This window comes from Podarcis vaucheri (genome assembly GCF_965113315.1).
Source record: "Podarcis vaucheri genome assembly, chromosome: 8".
Lineage (NCBI taxonomy): Eukaryota > Metazoa > Chordata > Lepidosauria > Squamata > Lacertidae > Podarcis > Podarcis vaucheri.
Window position 1 is genome coordinate 80870372 of NC_138766.1, and position 19881 is coordinate 80890252.

Here is a 19881-nt window from a genome sequence, read left to right on the forward strand (position 1 = left end):
TTCACTGAGTTGTTTGGGGGAGGATATCGAATGAGAGGGCTTGGTACTTGGACTGCGTGGTTCTGCGTATACATGCATGATGACTCAGCTCTAAAGATTTGCCTGGCCCCAATGCAAAAGTTATGTCTGCTTATCATCCTCTGTCAGTAGTATTCAAAGGTTTTTTCTATTGAAATTCTTTATATTCTGCCTTTTAAGGTGCAAGCTCTCATAGGGTGTTTTACAAAACAATTAAGAATACAATATCGCAAATTTTAAAACAAACCAGATCTAAAACTGTCAAAAGAGCAACAGTTAAAACATGAAGCTTGCATTGAGCTATTAAAAACTAAGTGGAATAAAAACTTTTTCTGACATTCACTTAAAACCAATGGAACATACATACTTCCTGTAGGATGAAGTTTCAAAGCTGTGGAGGCTGAAAAGGTTTTGCCCTAGTACCAGCCAGTCTGATGGTTCTTGACAGCAGGTCAGAGGATTAAGCTCCAGAGGCCAATCACAAAGCCCAGGCAGATTCATATGAGAGCATGTCTTTATTGTCTCAAATGTTTCGGGGCTAAGGTGGCTTATCTCACCATCCCAGCTCAGCAGGAACCCAGCCACCTGGGCAGCCCAGAGTATCTTAAGCAAATTGTAAACCATGTAAAAAATGGGTTTTCCAGGGATGGGACCAAAGAGGGGCAGTTAGGATGGATCCAAAGCCTGTTCAGTTTAGTCATGACCTTGCAAGTCAGAATAAGTGAAGATGGCAAAAATAGTGGCATAACTCAAACACTATCCTAAAGGCTTGTACCGTATTTTTCGCCCTATAGGACGCACTTTTTCCCCTCCAAAAATGAAGGGGAAATGTGTGTGCGTCCTATGGGGCGAATGCAGGCTTTCGCTGAAGCCTGGAGAGCGAGAGGGGTCGGTGCGCACTGACCCCTCTTGCTCTCCAGGCTTCGCGGTCCTCTCCGCAAGCAGCGGGAGCGCTCCCGCTGCTTGCGGAGAGTTGCCTGCATGCCGAAGCCTGCGCGCGCTGAGATCAGCGCGTCCAGGCTTCGCGGACCTCTCCGCAAGCAGCGGGAGCCAGCGCTGGGCTCCCACGGCTTGCAGAGAGCTGCCTGTTTGGGGGCTGGGGTCGGAGGAAGCTCGGGCCTCCCCCGCCCCGGCCCCGCGCCTGGGGGGAAAATAATTTTTTCCCCTTTATTTCCCCCCAAAAAAACTAGGTGCGCCTTATGGGACGGTGCATCCTATAGGGCGAAAAATACGGTACTCCCTCTAATAGGCTTAGGCAGGCTCAGACATCAGCCGCTCTGTGGCTGAACGGAGTTTGGATCTGGTGCAACTTAATGCTATCTTAATTTAAGCCAATTTGGTTTATGCCAGCTTTTAGTGTATACGACTGCTACCTTAGGCTGTAATCTTGTAATCTTACTTATCTTGGAAGTAAGCCTCACAGAATCAATGGAACGTACTAACTAAACAGGCTTCATGTTGCCCTTGAATACACTCGCTTGCTTTGGGACCACATCCCACCATTTTGCTCCTATATATTTTGTTGTGAAATTCTGAAAAACAACATACTGTTTGGGATCTAAATTTGGGATTTTAGAGGGGAAGCAACATGGTTGTTTTTCTTTGATGGGGGAGGGGAGGAAAATGTATACTCCGTTTCAAAGCTAAAATGTCTAAAATTATTTACTTGGGTGTGCCAGCAATTACACGCCATGAAAGCAATCGCAGTAACAAGAGCCCTTTTTGGATCAGGCCAGCCATCAGCTGCAGCATCCTTTCCAGCAATATTCCAGTGATAAAAACACCTTATATTTTTGGCTGTTCTTATATTCATCTGTAAGATGCCTTGAGTCCCTGACAGGGAAAAAGGCGGGGTATAAAAAGAGCTGGATTTAGGTTTGATGAGGCCCTAAGCTACTGAAGGTAATGGGGCCCTTTGTCAACAACAAATTGTCGCTTTTTTGTGTGCTGAATATATGCCAAATGGTAATTTAGGACCTAATAGGTATCTAAAGCCATTTGCACATAACAAAATATGTATTTTATCAAAGTAATTGTTGAACTGAAATACAATTAAGAAGTATATTAAATAGTGAAATAATTATTAAGCTGTAACTTAAAAGTACTTTTTATTCATAACAAACTTAATGCAAACACATTGGCATTTGGCAATAACAAAAGTTCCTTTAGAAACACAATTTACAAAGACTCATAATTTAGGCTCTAGAAACTTGCTATAACATGAAATAATAATTGTAGGTTTTATTTTGTTTTTTTTATCTTATATTTTGGAAATGTACATCGGTTTTTTTCCTTTAATTTTTTTGCCGCCCCCCCCCCAAGTGCGCGGCCCTAAGCAATAGCTTGTTTAGCTTATACGTAAATCAGGCACTGCGTATAAATATGCTGTTTAAAAGTAGGCGCCTTTTATTCTTTTCAGCGCCTGCTAAAAAGAACAACCTCTTTTAGACAAGCCTACTCAGAGGAAGCTTAAAGTTGAGATGAACTTTAACCTGCTTTAGTATGTTAAGCTTTAGTATGTCTCAAAGCAGGGCTGTGAATTCCCCTTCGCTTTTATTGCCTCATCTTTTTGCAAAGTCCTTTGAGGTCTGTCTGTGTGTGGTTTGTTTTTTTTACAATCAACTGTATAAATTTTATCAGATGAATAATTCGAAACGCTGCTGAGGAAAAACCCGGTTGGAGCCGAGATTCCCTCACACGCTCCCTCTCCTTCTCCTCAGCGAGGAGGCACTGAGGTCAGCCCCGACTGCGACCAACGACTCGCCTGAGGGGGGGGGGAACCAACCTCCCAGCGCGTGCGCGGCGACGGCGGTGGCGGCTCCGGATTGGCGGGTGCGAGGTGCGCTCGCGCCGCTCATTCGACAGTTACCTTTGATGGTGGTGATGGGTGAGGTGGTTTTTTTCCCCAGTCCTAAACTCCACCCACCAACCCCGCCGCCGCCGCCGCCGCCAGCACCGGCTGCCTATTGGCGGGGCGGGGCATTGTGACGGGGAGGACGCCGTGGCCCCGCCCATTCCCCCTCCTCCCCCGCCCGTCGCGTCGTTTCTGAGAGGGCCGCGGCGACTACGTCGCTGCTGCAGGAGGAGGCGGCGGCGCGCGCCGGCTGGCTGGCGGGCGGGCGGCGGATGAGGAGGAGGGAGGAAGAGGCAGGCAGGCATCGCGGACATGATGGCGGCGGCCTCCTCGCGAGCGCTGGTGTCGGCGGCGTCGGCAACGTCCCTGCGTCCGGGGTCCCGGGCGGCGAGAGCCCGGCGGTAACTGGCGGCCGCCGTCATCGCCGTGCCCTTTCTCTGCCTTCCCCCCGCCGCCCGCCCAGAGACGGACAGGAGGCGGCGGGGTCTCGGGGATGGCGGCCCCGGGCCCCCCTCAACCGCCGCCTCAGCGGCTGGCCCCGTGGCTGCGGGAAGGCGCGGAGGTGGCGCTGCGGGTGCCCAGCCTTTTCCTCATCGACGCCATCTTCAACTCGTCCCCGGTGTTCCCCGGAGACTCCCTGTGGGCCGGCCTCCTGGGGGGGCTGCTGCGGCTGATGGGTGAGAGACCCTTCCCCCACCCCTCACGAGCACCCCATTTAAATGCCTGTCGCTGGGGGGGGTGGGGGGGAGAGAAAGGGGTGGGTGGGTGGGCCTTCCACCCCCCCACCTCCGTCCCAATTTTACCTCAGTAAGTATAGATCACGAGATCTCAGGGTCGCGGGTTCGAGCACCACGTGGGGCAAACGGTTCCTGTATTGCAGGGGGTTGGACTAGATGACCCCCCGGTAGCCCTTCCCACTCTACAGTTCTGTGATGCAATTCTGTCATCCCCTTCCCTTCCTATAGGCTACTCTGGAGGTGGAGAGGAAGGGTTTTTATGTAAGGGGGGGGGATACATCTCCAACCCTTTTTTCCGCCACCCCGGAAGAAGCTTCTGTGGTGAACGGTCGCCGTGCCTTCTCCGCGCTTCCTTGTGCGGCAACTTTCCTGCACTCTTACTTTTAATTGGCGTTGGGGAGAGAAGAGGGCGATCGCCTACCTGTTTTTCTCGGGCGTGAATCCAACCTAAACCACCTCCTCCTTTCTCCCCTTGAGAGCATGAAAACTGCACCGGGTTGGTGGTTGTGGTTGTTGTCCTTGTAAAAAGGATGTTTGCTAATCCCCGGTTGACCCATAAGTAAGTGTTGAAACAGCAGCACATCTTCAGCCATTTAGAGTTAGGGGTGTGAAGGGCATTTTTGAAGGATGCTAAAGGGTGAAAATGTACGTTTATTGATCTGGCTGGAATAGGCTAAACGTTTACTGTAGTTTTGCACAGTGAATGCATCTCTTTTTCCTAGCTCTGCTTTCCTCACACCCAGATTTCCATAGTCAAAATAAAGTAAGTTAGTTCTTGGTATGAGCTTCTTCAGAGTGTATCTGAAGAAGTGTGCATGCACACGAAAGCTCATACCAAGAACTAACTTAGTTGGTCTTTAAGGTGCTACTGGAAGGAATTTTTTTATTTTGACCCAGATTTCCAGTGAGATGTGTCCACTTTCTTTTTGTCATGGCTTCCCAAACCTTTTTCCCTTCCAGCAGATGTCAAGGCGATAAACAACTACCTGACATTCAGGAGACATCTTAAGGCAGCCCTGTTCAGGGAAGTTTTTAACGTGTGATATTTTATTGTATTTTTGGTTTTTATGGAAGCCGCCCAGAGTGGCTGGGGAGGCCCAGCCAGATGGGCGGGGTATAAATAATAATAAATAAATTATTATTATTATTATTATTATTATTATTATTATTATTATTTTCCTCCCACAGACCACTTGGTCTTAGTGCACCACTTAATGATTTTTCTACCTGTTGTCACAGTTGTGACACACTGTGCTAGATGCTGTCTATTTTTAATTGTTTTTTAATTGCTTCTTTTCTAACTTTTATTATATCACAGTTTGCATCGCATGGTATGATTCAGATTGTATTCCCACATAAACACAATAAAAATACACTTAAGGATCAATATGAAATTTGTGGATCACTGTTGGCACACAGACTACAGTTTGGGAAACCCCTAGTTTATTTAATGCTGACACCTGGGTCAGTCTTTCTGCTTCCCTTGGATTGTTAGCTAAGCTACCATCCTTTGAATTTCAGTCAAAATAACTGCAGTATGGGTTCCCCCCCTAAAATTAAAAGTAGTGAAAGCTAGTCCCCAGCACTGGAAGTTTTATAAGAGCCTAGTTTGCTAAACATTTGCCAGGGACAGCTTGTTGACTGTAAAATGACCTTTTATGATCTTGTCGTGGGCTAAGGTTGCCCAACTGTTAACTATAACCTCTAGTGTTTCAATGCCTTCTGCTTTTTTGCAATAGGCCTGCTGGTAATTTGGTCATCATATCTTGGTTCAAGCAGAACCAGTTTCCAATTTGTGCTGGGGTAGCTCAGTGAGTAGAACATGAGACTCTTAATCGCAGGGCTGTGGGTTGAAGCCCCACCTTGGGCAAAAGATTCCTTCATTGCAGAAGGACTAAATGACCCTCGTCGTCCCTTCCAACTCTACAATTCTATGATTCTTACCTAGATAGCAGTTGTCTGTTTAGAATAATATTATTCAGATAACTAGTGACATACAGGCAACAAAATAGATATGCATGGTTTTTGTATATGATAAAACAGTTTGCTTGCTTTTTCCTGCACAGAAGTGCTATTCGTGCAAGAAATGTCACATGAAATGGTGTGGAAACCAGACTTGAAAACAGTCATTTATCTGCTTGCATGTGATAAAAATCTCCCCTAAATGATTAGATAAATGTGCAGTTGTAAATACTGTAGAACAAAGTTTGCTTCTCTTTCCCCCACTTTCATGTGGTTTTTTATATGCCACAAGTAACATGTGCTTTGGGTAACTTTGTGAAGAAAAGCAGCTGATAATAATAAAAATGGCACATGTATTTGTGAACTACTATCTGGTAGAGGATATTGCCTGTTAACAACTCATTTAGACCCGGCCAGTATGGCCAACTATCGCCCAGTCTCAAATCTTCCATTCTTGGGCAAGGTGATTGAGCGTGTGGTTGCTGAACAACTCCAGGCACGCCTGGAGGATGCGGACCATTTGGATCCCTTCCAATCAGGGTTCAGGCCTCATCATGGGACTGAAACTGCCTTGGTCGCACTGGTTGATGATCTCCGGCGAGCTAGGGACAAAGGTGAGAGTTGTTTCCTAGTTCTGCTGGATCTCTCAGCGGCCTTTGATACAATCGACCATAACATCCTTCTGGACCGTCTAGAGGGGTTGGGAGCTGGGGGCACTGTTATACAGTGGTTTCGCTACTTTCTCCTGGGCCGTGTTCAGAAAGTGGTGGTGGGGGATGAGTGTTCAGACCCTTGGGCCCTCACTTGTGGGGTGCCTCAGGGTTCCGTCCTCTCCCCCATGCTTTTTAACATCTATATGAAGCCGCTGGGAGAGATCATCAGGGGGTTTGGACTGGGTGTCCATCAATATGCAGATGATACCCAGCTCTACCTTTCTTTCAAATCAGAACCAGTGAAGGCGGTGAAGGTCCTGTGTGAGTGCCTGGAGGCGGTTGGAGGATGGATGGCAGCTAATGGATTGAAGTTGAATCCTGACAAGACAGAAGTACTGTTTTTGGGGGACAGGGGGCGGGCTGGTGTGGAGGACTCCCTGGTCCTGAATGGGGTAACTGTGCCCCTGAAGGACCAGGTGCGTAGCCTGGGAGTCATTTTGGACTCACAGCTGTCCATGGAGGCACAGGTCAATTCTGTATCCAGGGCAGCTGTCTACCAACTCCACCTGGTACGCAGGCTGAGACCCTACTTGCCCGCTGACTGTCTGGCCAGAGTGGTGCATGCTCTAGTTATCTCCCGCTTGGACTACTGCAATGCGCTCTACGTGGGGCTACCTTTGAAGGTGACTCGGAAACTACAACTAATCCAGAATGCGGCAGCTAGACTGGTGACTGGGGGCGGCCGCCGAGACCACATAACACCGGTCTTGAAAGACCTACATTGGCTCCCAGTACGTTTCCGAGCACAATTCAAAGTGTTGGTGTTGACCTTTAAAGCCCTAAACGGCTTCGGCCCAGTATACCTGAAGGAGCGTCTCCACCCCCATCGTTCTGCCCGGACACTGAGGTCCAGCGCCGAGGGCCTTCTGGCGGTTCCCTCATTGCGAGAAGCGAAGCTACAGGGAACCAGGCAGAGGGCCTTTTCGGTGGTGGCGCCCGCCCTGTGGAATGCCCTCCCATCGGATGTCAAGGTGATGGAAAACTACCTGACATTCAGAAAACATCTTAAGGCGGCCCTATTCAGGGAAGCTTTTAATGTATGATATTTTAGTGTTTTTTGGTTTCTGTGGAAGCCGCCCAGAGTGGCTGGGGAGACCCAGCCAGATGGGCGGGGTATAAATAATAAATTATTATTATTATTATTATTATTTATAATAGCTTTTTAGCAAAACTACTTACAGTAGATAGCTCCTAAATGCTAAACAGCTCTTCCTATCTTCCTCATTCTTTCATCTTTATGTTGCATTCCAAATTACATTCTAATGAATTTACCTGTCAGCTCCAATTTAATTTAGCACGGAGCTCTATAAAAGCTTTTACATAATTGAGTTTTACCATAACTATTAGCCTGACAAGATCCGCTGATTTGCTTAGAGCACATTTATACTGTAGTGGTGGTGGTGGGGACGGATGGACTTTTATGAAACTTGACGTCACATTTCCTAAGTGAGGCTAAGTTGCATGGGCATTGCCTTAGCAGACTTCTGTTTGTGCAGTGGGATTTCACCTTTCACCGTTAAAAATCTGTCCCAGAGGATCCACAAACTCTGCAGAGAAGATTTAAAGGGCATATGGAGAACTACTAGGGGGAAAGTGAAGTTCGATCACATGACCAGAAGTATGCTTTACTGACACTGGGAGAGCGTACCATACAGGGTGTATAGAAACCTATATTGCATATTACAACCCTTGGTACTTCAAATCATTCTTGGATTTCTCCATACCTTCTGAGATGTTATTCCCATTCATGAGAGTTTTATAATCTTACAAAGCAGAAAGAGTTTTAGAAGATAGATAAATAAATAAATAAATATAATAATTATATAAATTATTGATCTGTATAAACAAGTTCTGAGCAGTCTGTGATGTCTGATCTCTGAACTAGACATCAATGCAGTATGCAAATGTGGAATTGGTTTTCACCCCTCCCTTCCTCCCCAGTTTCCATATACAGTACTTTGGTTTGGAGATTAAACTATGACAATTGTGGTAGTGTTACTGGGTAAATCATAGTTCTGTTCTGCGAGCTTGATATTTGTGTCTGGAACGTGGCCTGATAGGCATTAAGCCAGAATAATAGGTACATTGTAGTACATTGGAATAACAGCTGAAAGGGTGTTGCAGAGCATAATACTCAGGGGGTGTAACCTCAACTGGTGACTCATCACTTACTATAGAAACACTAATAATAAAAGAGGTGGAATTCCCTCCCCCCATAGCAGGGTGAGGCTTTTAAGTGCTATGTGCTTCAGTTTCCATGGTCATAGTTTGTGTGATAATGACGAGGGGGTGGTAAAGTTGTAAACATGTAATTAAACATGTCTATTATCATTCCATTGTGAAGATGCATCAAAATTGAGTGCTTTGAAGCTAATCTTATATAAATGAGATCTATCAGGTCAGTTACTGGATGATCTCTGCTAAGGGTAAAATGATAAGATTAAGTGATTAGGGCCATTTGATAACTATCCTTTCTTGAAAGGATTAGGGGATGAGGAGAGTCTAGAATGGAAGCCCTTGTATTTAGAATTGTATTCCTTCTTTATCTCAGATTTTACATAAGCCACATTCATCTTGTTCATCTGGCTCGCCCTGGGATTTTCAGATAAAGGGTGGTATACAAATTGCATAAATAAAAAATAAAAATCTGGATCAATGTAGTCTAAAAAATGGATGCAGCTTGTATAGGGGCTCTTTTTTCTTCAATTTAAAAGCCTTGATTTAAAAAGAGTAGCCATATTATAAAAGCCCTTTAAGTTTTAGAGATTTGTATTGTTCCCCGTTCTTCCTCCTATAAATATTGTGGGACCTTGTGTTTCAGAAAGAATTAAACTAACACTTTTCTTAAGATTTTTTAAGGAAGTTGAGACAATCTTATGCATGTCTACGCAGATTTATTCTTTTCCATGGGACTTAATAGCAGGTGCGCATAACATTGCAGCATAATTTATTGGAAAGTGTTGAACTATGAATTAATTTGGGGCACCAATTGAGACTGTTAGTTGTGCTTAATTCTGCTGAAACTAGTACCATTTACCTGCATTAAGCACATCCCGTTAATTTCAGGGGGATTTTTGGAATGTGACTTCTCTGGATTGGGACCATGGTCTGCTAAGCTAATTGTGGGAAGTTTTGCTTGTGGTAAGAGATAGAAGCCGATTGTCCCTAGTATATTACAATTTGACTTCCGGGTATTTCATAGTCAGGGAGAAGGTTGTGTATCATTGAGCTTTCATAATAAGTCTTGAACTTGAACTTTAACATTTGGATGTATGTTTGCTTCTTCTAGGAATCAATAGGGTGTTCAGATACTGTGATTCATGGGTCATGTCCAGATAAGCCCTGGGTTGTCTAATATGTTTTCCTCATATCTAGTTGCAATTTTGGTTCAGGGCCATAACTCTAGTCAGAGGATAGTGGAAATATATGTGAGTGATTTACTGGACAGACATTTTAAGGAATTGCTGTATTATGATAGGTCATAGCATTTATTCATTTGCAGAGAATTCTTAGAATTCATTTCTATTGCATATTTTTGACCATGTCTCATATCCAATACTGTGGTACCTCTGGTTGCGACGGGATCTGTTCCGGAGGCCCGTTGGCAACATATAAAGAGCGCAACCTGAAGCGCCGTATCTGTGCAGGTACGCAGCGCAATTTGGCACTTGTGCGCATGTGCGGTTTAGCATTTATGTGCATACACGAGCGGCGAAACCCAGAAGTAACCCTTTCCGGTACTTCCGGGTTGCTGCGGGACGTAACCTGAAAGAACGTAACATAAAGCAAACATAACATGAGGTATGACTGTATCCAGTTCTAGCTAAAATGTTTTGGCTAGACTTTGGAAGGATGATGAAATCCCAGAAGTGAAAACCTGATTACTTAGAGTATGTGTTATTGCAATTACGGAGAAGATTATCAAGAGACCAGAATTACTTCAGATACTCCTCAAACAAAATGACACCGATTTATATAATTTTGGAGAGAGAATGGTAGAGAGTTTGATTTTCAGGATGCTATGGTAGATTATCTTCAAGGAGTTAGATTTTTGTTGGGTTTGTTGAGATACTGAGAATATTTTTTGTAATCATATAGAGCACTTGTATGTTGGAGATACAGGTGGTTTTACATAACCTGCACTCACGTATGAATTTATGAATATCCTAAAATGTACAGTTCTCTCCATATCCAGTCGGCTTCACGCTCCCCACCTGAGCAGCCCTGCTCCCACTCCTACTCCTGTGCAAGCAGGAGTGGAATCTGAGCTCTCTCAGCTGGGAAGGGGGAGCACTTTAATGGAGCATCCATCCCGTTGTTGGCTTTTGCGGGTCAGGGGCTCCTTAAAACTGCATGGCTGAGGTGAGGGCAGCAGCACGCTCCTCGCTGATTCAGCTTGATTCTCTCTCTGCTGGGGCAGAGTGTGATGGTGGTTTCACCTGTGGTATATCGCTGGTGAAACTGCCACCTTGAGTCCCTCTGCCTCCAGCTCCTAGCTAGTTCCCCCCCCCCATTAGCGCCCTGGAGGCTTGGGGACTCAAGCGGCAGCAGTTTCACCAGTGATATACCGCTGGCTGAGTGAAGCTGTCATTGTGGTCTGCGTCCACATATTGATAATATTGCCCAGTCCTACTCTGGATATATCTTGAATGGTTTAAATTTATACTGGCATATTCCCTTACTCAAATATATGGCTATAGCTAAGAGAGCTCCTTATTTGCTGGCCCATGTGGGAACTGTAGCTGGTATAATAAGATTACAGATAGAAAAGACAACTTCCTGAGAGATATAATATTTAGCAGTTATTATCTCAGCCAGAGATCATTTGGCAGTCCTATAACCTTTCCCCTTAGAAAACACATTGAATAATCATGCAGTTGATATACATCTAAAAGGTTATTTCCCCTTGCTTTAATTACTAGGATAGTGGTTCTTGTATTTTTCATTGAGAAACTTTTGATTTAGAAGCCAACATCAGCTTCCCCCCCCCCTTTTATTGTGAAGTCAGAATTGCATGTCCAATTACACATTATTCAGAACGCTTTGCAGTAATTTCATGTCCAAATACAAATATACAGTGTGTAAAGCCATGTTAGAAACGGAGGTATGAAAGCTAGGAGCTAAATGGCACCTTAAACCTAGGTTATCGGCGCAACAACGGAATGTCTAGGCGCACTTTTTTAATAACAAGAATACAAAGCTGAAAATGAATGAACTGCAGCTAAAATATTACGTTCATTTTCCACATGGTCTAGTCCTTCCCCTGCCCACCCACTAATATTCTTAAGAGGGGCTCTTCTCCAGTCTTCAGAGAGTGGCTGGAAGTGGGGAGGCAGAAGAAGGTCTTCCTTTATTTCAACTCTGCAGTTTTAATCTGAAATCTTAGGCGCAGAACTGTGCCCAGAGCTCAGAAACTGCTCACACTAATGAAATTCCTTGTCACAAAATGCACCTAGAACAATGGTAGTTTCAAACACTGGTATAAAGAATGTTAACATTTACAACACATTTGCATACTCTGGCTACTCTCACCTCAGTAAAACAGTTAAAAGACAAGCTTCACTTGACTTTTCCTTTGTTTTCCAGGGACTATATTTTGATCCAAATCCTTGTTTCCGCAAAGCCTTAAAGGAACGTTGAATAAATGTCCTAGTCAATCCATCCAAATAAGTTTATTCCCTCAATCCAATTTGGAAAGAATAGAAGTAGCGTCTCACTACTTTCCTCTGGTAGGAATATAGGTTTGCCGTCTAGTATGAGTGAAAGGTCACTGTTATAAACAAGTTATTTTAAGCCAGAAGAGGAGACACTAGCTACTATAACACTCGAGCACTTTTTACCCATTTGCCTTGAATGCACCAAAGAATCTTAGTAGATCCACTGCTTCATCCCACATCACATGACAGGGAAATCTTTCTGGCCCATTGGGCAATAGTTGAAACCCAATGAATACTCTATCTGAAGTTATCTTGTTGTTTTGAAACCAGGTTCTTCGCTCTTATGGCTAATTAGTGGCTCTAAATCCTTTTTTTTAAAAACCCATAATGGAAAAAGTATATACTTTGGTTCTTTTAACTAGTAGCGCTATTCCCCCTGCCAGTGCCACCACCAATGTTTTCTGGAGTACAATCATATTGCCTCTCAGCTAAAGAGGATTCAAGAAATAATAATCACTATTAGATTATAAACAGATTTGTTAATTTTCCTTATGAGTTAACTTCAGTTCAGTGCACTAATAACTCATGTACTTCTCCAATAATAATTATTGTAAGGCATGACCAAGCTCTTAATCTGCGTTCAGCAGCCTCTGATCATTCTGGTCGCTGCTGCTGCTTGTTTTCCAGATTGATTGTAATGGTCCTTTAAGTGAGGCCTGAATAACTTGTGACCCATCCAGCCAAATATAGTCCCACAGGGCTCAAGGCAATCCTGTTAGTAAGCCCCCCAAAGTTACCAGCCTGGAAGCATTTTTACTTGTGTGCTGTTTACTCATAAAGGGAGTTGCCGTTCTGACCTTCCTCCTGCTTGACTCTCTGAAAACCTACCGTTCACTCAGGTTCCATTTCTTAGAGACACAGGCTATGTTGTTCCCAGCATGTTCCTAATATACGAGCTGGGGAAAGCTTACTGTCTTGCAGGAGAGGTGGGGAAATCTGGCGTGTTGACCGCCCCATCCTACTATTGAGGTGGCAAGATTACCTTTCCTGGCTTTATTGTATTTATTGTAAAATCCTGGAATTTATTGTATTAATATTCTGTGACCTTTTAATTCTGCCTGTAAGGGGTGTGTGTGTTGTTTTGTTTGCTTTCATTTTTATTATGTGTTTTCATTTTGTATTTTTGTTGTGAACTGCCCTGTGATCTTCACATGAAGGGCAGTATGCAAGTAAAATAAATAAATAAATAAGGAAGGAAGGAAGGAAGGAAGGAAGGAAGGAAGGAAGAAAGGAGGTAATGCTGCCCACCACACCAATGCTTATGAGTAAAAAGACAGGATGAGGGATTTCAGGTTCAAACAGGGGCTGTGGAGGCAGTAAAACCCTTTTCTTTGTGACCAGTACAAAAACAGAGTGAGCTGCTGTAGCAGAAATAGCATTCTGCCCCTTCTCCAGCCTACTCACTGGCCTGGAGATAATTTCATAGAATTGTAGAGTTGGAAGGGTCCCAAGGGTCATCTAGTCCAACCCCCTACAAGGCAGGAATCTCAACTAAAGCATCCATGACAGATGGCAATCCAACCTCTGCTTAGAAACCTCCACGGAAGGAAAGTCCGCCACCTCCCAAGGGAGTCCATTCTACTGTTGAACAGCTCTTACTGTCAGAAAGTTCTTCCTGATGTTTAGTTGGAATTTCTCACACACTGGAATTCCTGGTTGCCAGTGATGACTAGGCGAGTGGTTAAATAAAAGACTTGCTCATGGATCTGTTTTCATGGCTGCTTGGGACAGTAGAAAAAGGAGCGCTGTCAAGCACCTGCCGACAAATGGCTGCTAGGCTGTGTCATAAATTGTGCAAGCAAATCTGTTTTAGCTTGAAATACCAATGCTAAATGCGGTGTTTCAGATGATATTGACTAGTGTTTTGAATAATACAAATAATTCTCTGGCATCTTAGATATGCCTTTTCCCGAAATTCAGTAGAAAGTTGTCAACTCTCAGATACTGTGTGATTGGCCCAAATTTGAGGGCTTCATGAACCATTTCATTCATAGGTAAAAGCAAGTACAGTGGTACCTCGGTTTAAGAACAGCCCTGTTTACGAACTATACGGTTTAAGAACTCCACAAAACTGGTAATAGTGTCCCAGTTTGTGAACTTTACCTCAGTCTAAGAATGGAAGCTGAATGGTGGAAGGGCACCGGCGGCAGCTGGCCTCATTAGGGAAAGCGCACACCTCGGTTTAAGAACAGTTTTGCTTTAAGAACGGACTTCCAGAACGAATTAAGTTCGTAAACCGAGGTACCACTGTACGTTAAAATCCATCTTGTGCTGTCTGCCCGATACTTACATTTTATTTATTTTTTATTTATTGAATTTATATACCACCCTTGTTCTGCCAAATACAGCAGTTCTTTCCAAGGATATCTGGAAAAAAGGAATGAGGAGGTGGAAGGGGAGCCAAAACAGTTTCATTAACAAATAAACAGCAGGCATGCAAAGCATAAAATTAAACATGCCTGACAGGGGCTACCCAATCTCCCCTTCAGCTGTCCGGAGCCCCAGGTAAAACAGCAGGAGAAAGACCCTGACTGCCGGTCTCCCAGCATCAGGTCCTTTGGTCGGGGCAGAAGCTGACCAGGCCCCTTCCACCTATGGTTTTTATAGCCTGCCTTGATGTAATCAAGTGCACCAGGCATTACTCATGATTAATACAGAGCGGCTTAGAGTCTCCCACTACCTGCAGCCGGCATCCATCCAGCACTTGCAACACAGAAGAACCCAATAAACTCCTGACAGGTGTGTGAAACACAAGAATCCAGCAGACCCCACCTGGGGCTGTTAAAGGGAAAGGGACATGCCACCTAACTCATTGAAATACAATTGTCTTTCGCATTTCCACTACATTCCTATACCTGCAGGTCTTAGGGTCACAGAATAAAATCAAAATAAAACCACAAAATACATAATCAAAATAAAACCAACAACCCAATATCCCCCCCCCCAAAAAACCCCACAACATTTTAATAGGCCATAGGATGTCAATCAAACCAACCAAAGGCCTGGTTTTTGCCTAGCGCCTAAAAATGTATAATGAAGGTATCAGGCGAACTTCCCTGGGGAGAGCGTTCCACAGACAGTGAGCCACTGTAGAGAAGGCCCGTTCTCATGTTGCCACCCTCCAGACCTCTCGAGGAGGAGGTACATAAAGAAGGGCCTCAGAAGATGATCTCGGGATCTGGGTAGGTTCATGTGAAAAGAGGCGGTCCTTGAATGTATTGCGGTCCTGAGCCATTTAAGGCTTTATAGGTTAAAACCAGCACTTTGAATTGGGCCTGGAAATGAATTGGTAACCAGTGCATTCAGACCAGGATCTGTGTAATATGCTCAAACAATCTCTAAACCAGTACTGTCCAAACTTTTTTCAAAGAGGGCCAGATTTGATGAAGTGAAGGGCTGTAAGGGCCAGCCAAAGTTGTTGACCTTTCTTTAGGGTTGAAGTTGTTGAGGTTTTTTTTTTAGGATTTTACCCCAGGAAATAAACTGCCACAGGGGTCGGACTTTGGACATTGGACATGCCTGCTCTAATCATTTAATTAATCACTGATCTCTTCCAGTCATGAGCTTTCTTGTCATCATATTAGGCAAGCAGTATTCATCAGCAAACCTCAAATACTTAATTGGTAGGGCACAAAAATATATTAGGAGCCCCAACCTGCAAATATTTATGGGTTTTATTTTATTTATTAAATTCGTATACCACCTTTTCTTCCAAGAAGCTCCAGGTGGTGTACATGGTTCTTTCTCTCCCCGTTTTGGCAAAAACTGACAGGAAGTCTTGTGGAGAACCTTAAGCCCAAGGTGTTTTTGGCTACATAAACCAACTTAGCAAAAAGCAGCACCCAGATGGTAGAGTGAAACTGCATGATAATGGGGCTTGGCTGTTGGCCATATTGCTTGTTAACCCTGTCATTGACACACCTGCAGGTTTTGTATTAAAACACCGCAAGAAATGCCTGGTTTGCACTCTTATTGTATAAGAACATACTTCTGGGGGGTTGGAAAAACAAGTGTTTTCAGTTACAGATAGGTAGCCGTGTTGGTCTGCCATAGTCAAAATAAAAAAAATTCCTTCCAGTAGCACCTTAAAGACCAACTAAGTTAGTTCTTGGTATGAGCTTTCGTGTGCATGCACACTTCTTCAGATACACAGTGTTTTCAGTGTTTGTGTAAGCGTAACCAGTATATAAATCAGTGATGGGTATAGTAGGCAGTAACAGGCTGTGATGTTAAGTACAGTTACAATGCTGTTCACTCATCCAAAAATGGTTGTTTTATTTCCCTAGACCATTTCCTACCTTCATACAATGTAATTTTAAAATGCTGATTGCCAATGTGGCACCTTCAGATAAAGATGTACCTCCAGAGGCCTTTCCTTGCACCCAAAGGGTTCAGTTCCCCTACTGAAGTTAGGCTTAAAACAGCATTTCATTGTAGCCAGTAAAAAAGGTTGTGGGGTGTTGGGGTCACAGTGTGTGCATGATGCTCATAACAGTTTCAGTTCTCCAAGTTGCTCATGGGCCCACAAAGGTTGGCGGCCCCTGTTATATTCCTGTTGTTTACATGATATATGTGAATACCGTCTGTATTTAGAAAAAGTTCAGGATGCCTACCAAAAACACAAACAAACAACACAACCTATATGCAGAGGGGAAATAGAATGCATGAAATCAAGATACAAATAAATACTAAACGCTATCATCTAGTTTTTACTGCTGTTTTTTCTAAGTATTTAAGCCATAAAAAACTAAAAGCCCATCTAGCAACCAAGGCCTTCTTAAAAAGGAAGGTCTCTTATTGCAAAAGACCCTCAGGGAAGGGGTGAAGAACCTTTCTGAGCACCAGATCCCACAGTCAGGGTGTGATCACTAAAATGGCCCCCCTCTGGCCCCGGTCAAGCATGACTTTGGTATATATTGCTCTCTGTTGATGATCTCCTACTTGCTGGTAGGAGGTCTCAGCTGCTACAGAGGAACAGCAATGGATGTAGAAATGGTGGCCTAATTGATGCTATCAAACGTGTGATTAGTTTGCCCTCATTTCCATTGTGCTTATTTGTCCTCAGTAGTTTGGAGCAAGTGAATATACAGGCATACCTCAGAGATCATTGCGAGTTCGATTCCAGACCACCACAATAAGCGAATATTGCAGTAAAGCAAGTTACACAGGTTTTTTGTTTCCCAGTACATATAAAAGTGATGTTTAGGCTATACTGTAGTCTATTAAGCCAGACCCCCCTGGCTGCAGGGGCGAAAGGGGGAAACCTAGCTCCAGACCAGAAGGGGGGCGGGCTTCCTTCCTCTGGAAGCAGCCTCGTAAGGAACAATATCTGTGAAGTGCAATAAAGTGAGGTATGCCTGTTCAAGAGTTGATATTCTGGGCTTTGTGGAAATTAGTATTTACTACGATTGGATTAATTGGAGTACAGCTTCTATAAAATTGAACTGTAGATTGAATTTACAGAGAGGGCTGAAAACTTAACAAACAGTCACACTTGTTCAAAGTGCATGTGCTTTAGTCATTGAGCAATTGTCATTTTAGAGTGTGCAGACAACTAACTCTCCTTTCCTCCTCCTTTTAGGTGTCTTTGTATCCAGTGTTGTTCTGATTCTGTCACAAAGATCACTTTTCAAGTTTTATACGATCAGCTCCGCTCTCCTGCTAGCCGCAACATCAGTGATGGTGAACTATTACGCTTTTTTGCACATAAACTTCCACAGTGCCTCTTATACAACACCTTTTGGAGTTCAGCTCCTTCCTCATAAAGGACCTTCTTTAGGGATGGCACTCTCTGTCCTTCAGCTTGCCTTTGGAATTGGCTACGTTGCACTGTTAAATATCCAGTCCATATATTCTCAGCTAATCATACTGGATTTATTGATTCCTCTTGTAGGCTTGATCGTTGAATTGCCGTTACACATCAGGCAGATTTTAGTCTTTACCTCAGGCTTCATTTTGACAGTATACACCCTGGGCGTTTTAGTTTATAAAATTAAACGGTTCTACTACTCTTCACGGTATGTCTATCTTCTTATAAGGCACATGTATCGCATTTATGGATTACAACTGTTGCTGGAAGATACATGGAAAAGGATTCGTTTTCCATCAGTTTTGCGGGTCTTTTGGCTAACGAGGCTGGCAGCCCAAGCTGTTGTATTAACATTCTTCATCAAAATGGCAGAAGCTGATCCAGGCATTAAATTTTACATGATTTCTTGGGACAGTTTTTGGGAGTTATTTTGCAGCCTTATTGTCAGCGGGTGTGATTCTACTTTAACTGTATTAGGCATGAGTGCTGTAATTTCATCTATAGCTCACTACCTGGGGCTTGGTATCTTGGCCTTTATTGGATCTACTGATGAAGACGACAAAAGGCTTGGTTTTGTGGCACCAGTTTTATTTTTTATTTTGGCCCTGCAGACTGGTTTAAGTGGGCTTAAGCCAGAAGAGAGACTAGTTCGCTTGAGTCGAAACATGTGCCTTTTGCTGACCGCAGTCCTGCATTTTATCCACGGAATGACAGACCCTGTCCTAATGTCTCTGAGTGCCTCCCATGTGTCCTCATTTCGCAGACACTTTCCTGTGCTCTTCGTCTCAGCTTGCCTCTTTGTTCTTCCAATTTTGCTCAGTTACATGCTTTGGCACCACTATGCACTAAATACATGGCTGTTTGCTGTTACGGCATTCTGCGTGGAACTCTGCCTGAAGGTTATTGTTTCTATCACTGTGTATGTACTCTTTATGATTGATGGCTACTATAATGTCCTATGGGAAAAGCTTGATGATTATGTCTACTATGTTCGATCGACGGGCAATATAATTGAGTTTATATTTGGAGTAATAATGTTTGGGAATGGTGCTTACACCATGGTGTTTGAATCAGGAAGCAAAATCCGGGCTTGTATGATGTGTCTGCATGCCTACTTCAACATCTACCTGCAGGCAAAGAATGGCTGGAAAACCTTTATCAATCGCAGGACAGCTGTTGAGAAAATCAACTCACTTCCTGAAGTCAAAGGAGAGCGATTACGTGAAATCGATGACGTGTGTGCAATCTGCTACCACGAGTTTACTACATCTGCTCGTATTACTCCATGTAACCATTACTTCCATGCACTTTGCCTTCGGAAATGGCTCTACATTCAAGACACTTGTCCAATGTGCCATCAAAAAGTTTATACTGAGGAGAAGGAGAATCTCAATATCTCAAATAACAATGGCTTTGTTGCACTCGATGAAAATGAACCTGATGAAAATCCTTTGCAAGGAGAAGATGCAGCTGCTGATATGGAAAATGAACTAAATGAAGATAATGACAGTTCTGAGAGTGAGGAGGAAGCAGAGACTGAGAATTCAAGTCAGTCTGTCACACTGCCCGAAGAACACTCAGAACAGGGAACCTGACTTGGTTTAAAATGTCATGTACTGAACACTGTGGGTGGGTGTTAATAGTGGAGTTCAACTATGGAATAAAAGCTTCACTTCATCAGTGTGTAACTGAGCACAAGAACAGTATCTCAAAATGTTGAATCTGTGAATGGGGTTGTCAATTTACTGTGATGTGCGATTGTAAATATACCTCTTAATTACTGCTGGTCTCTTTTGCGACCACCTTAAACTTTATGTACATTATTGTACATGGAATAAAGTGTTTTCGCATATTTTTTAAATCAGTTGAACAAAACACTTCTTAATTGATCAAAAAATTATAGTGTGCAAGTTGTGTCAAAACGTTCCCGCACTTTGGTAAACTTAAGCCCATGGTTTTTGGATATATTGAAAACAAGCCAGTGTCTCAAGGAGTCACCCTTTAAACCAATTAAAATATTGGATAAGGGTTAACAGATGTCAGTTATTTAAAAATCCTATCAAAGCATCGT

The 19881-nt window shown here is 43.6% G+C and overlaps 1 protein-coding gene across 1 annotated transcript; it reads left to right on the plus strand.

Moving 5' to 3' along the window:
• Positions 1–3104: 3104 nt before the first annotated feature.
• On the plus strand, positions 3105–19671 carry RNF139 (ring finger protein 139). Its single transcript, XM_082235645.1, has 2 exons — positions 3105–3549; positions 17583–19671. Exons 1-2 carry the CDS (start codon positions 3366–3368, stop codon positions 19403–19405), a joined length of 2007 nt encoding a protein of 668 aa, XP_082091771.1. The 5' UTR covers positions 3105–3365; the 3' UTR covers positions 19406–19671.
• The last annotated feature ends 210 nt before the right edge of the window (positions 19672–19881 follow it).

What these genes read in the sequence shown, in the direction of transcription:
- RNF139 (XM_082235645.1), top strand. Translation starts at nt 3,366, where the DNA reads ATGGCGGCCCCGGGCCCCCCTCAACCGCCGCCTCAGCGGCTGGCCCCG. An exon ending in GGGGCTGCTGCGGCTGATGG is followed by an intron (nt 3,550 to 17,582) that starts GTGAGAGACCCT and finishes TCCTCCTTTTAG; the next exon opens with GTGTCTTTGTATCCAGTGTT.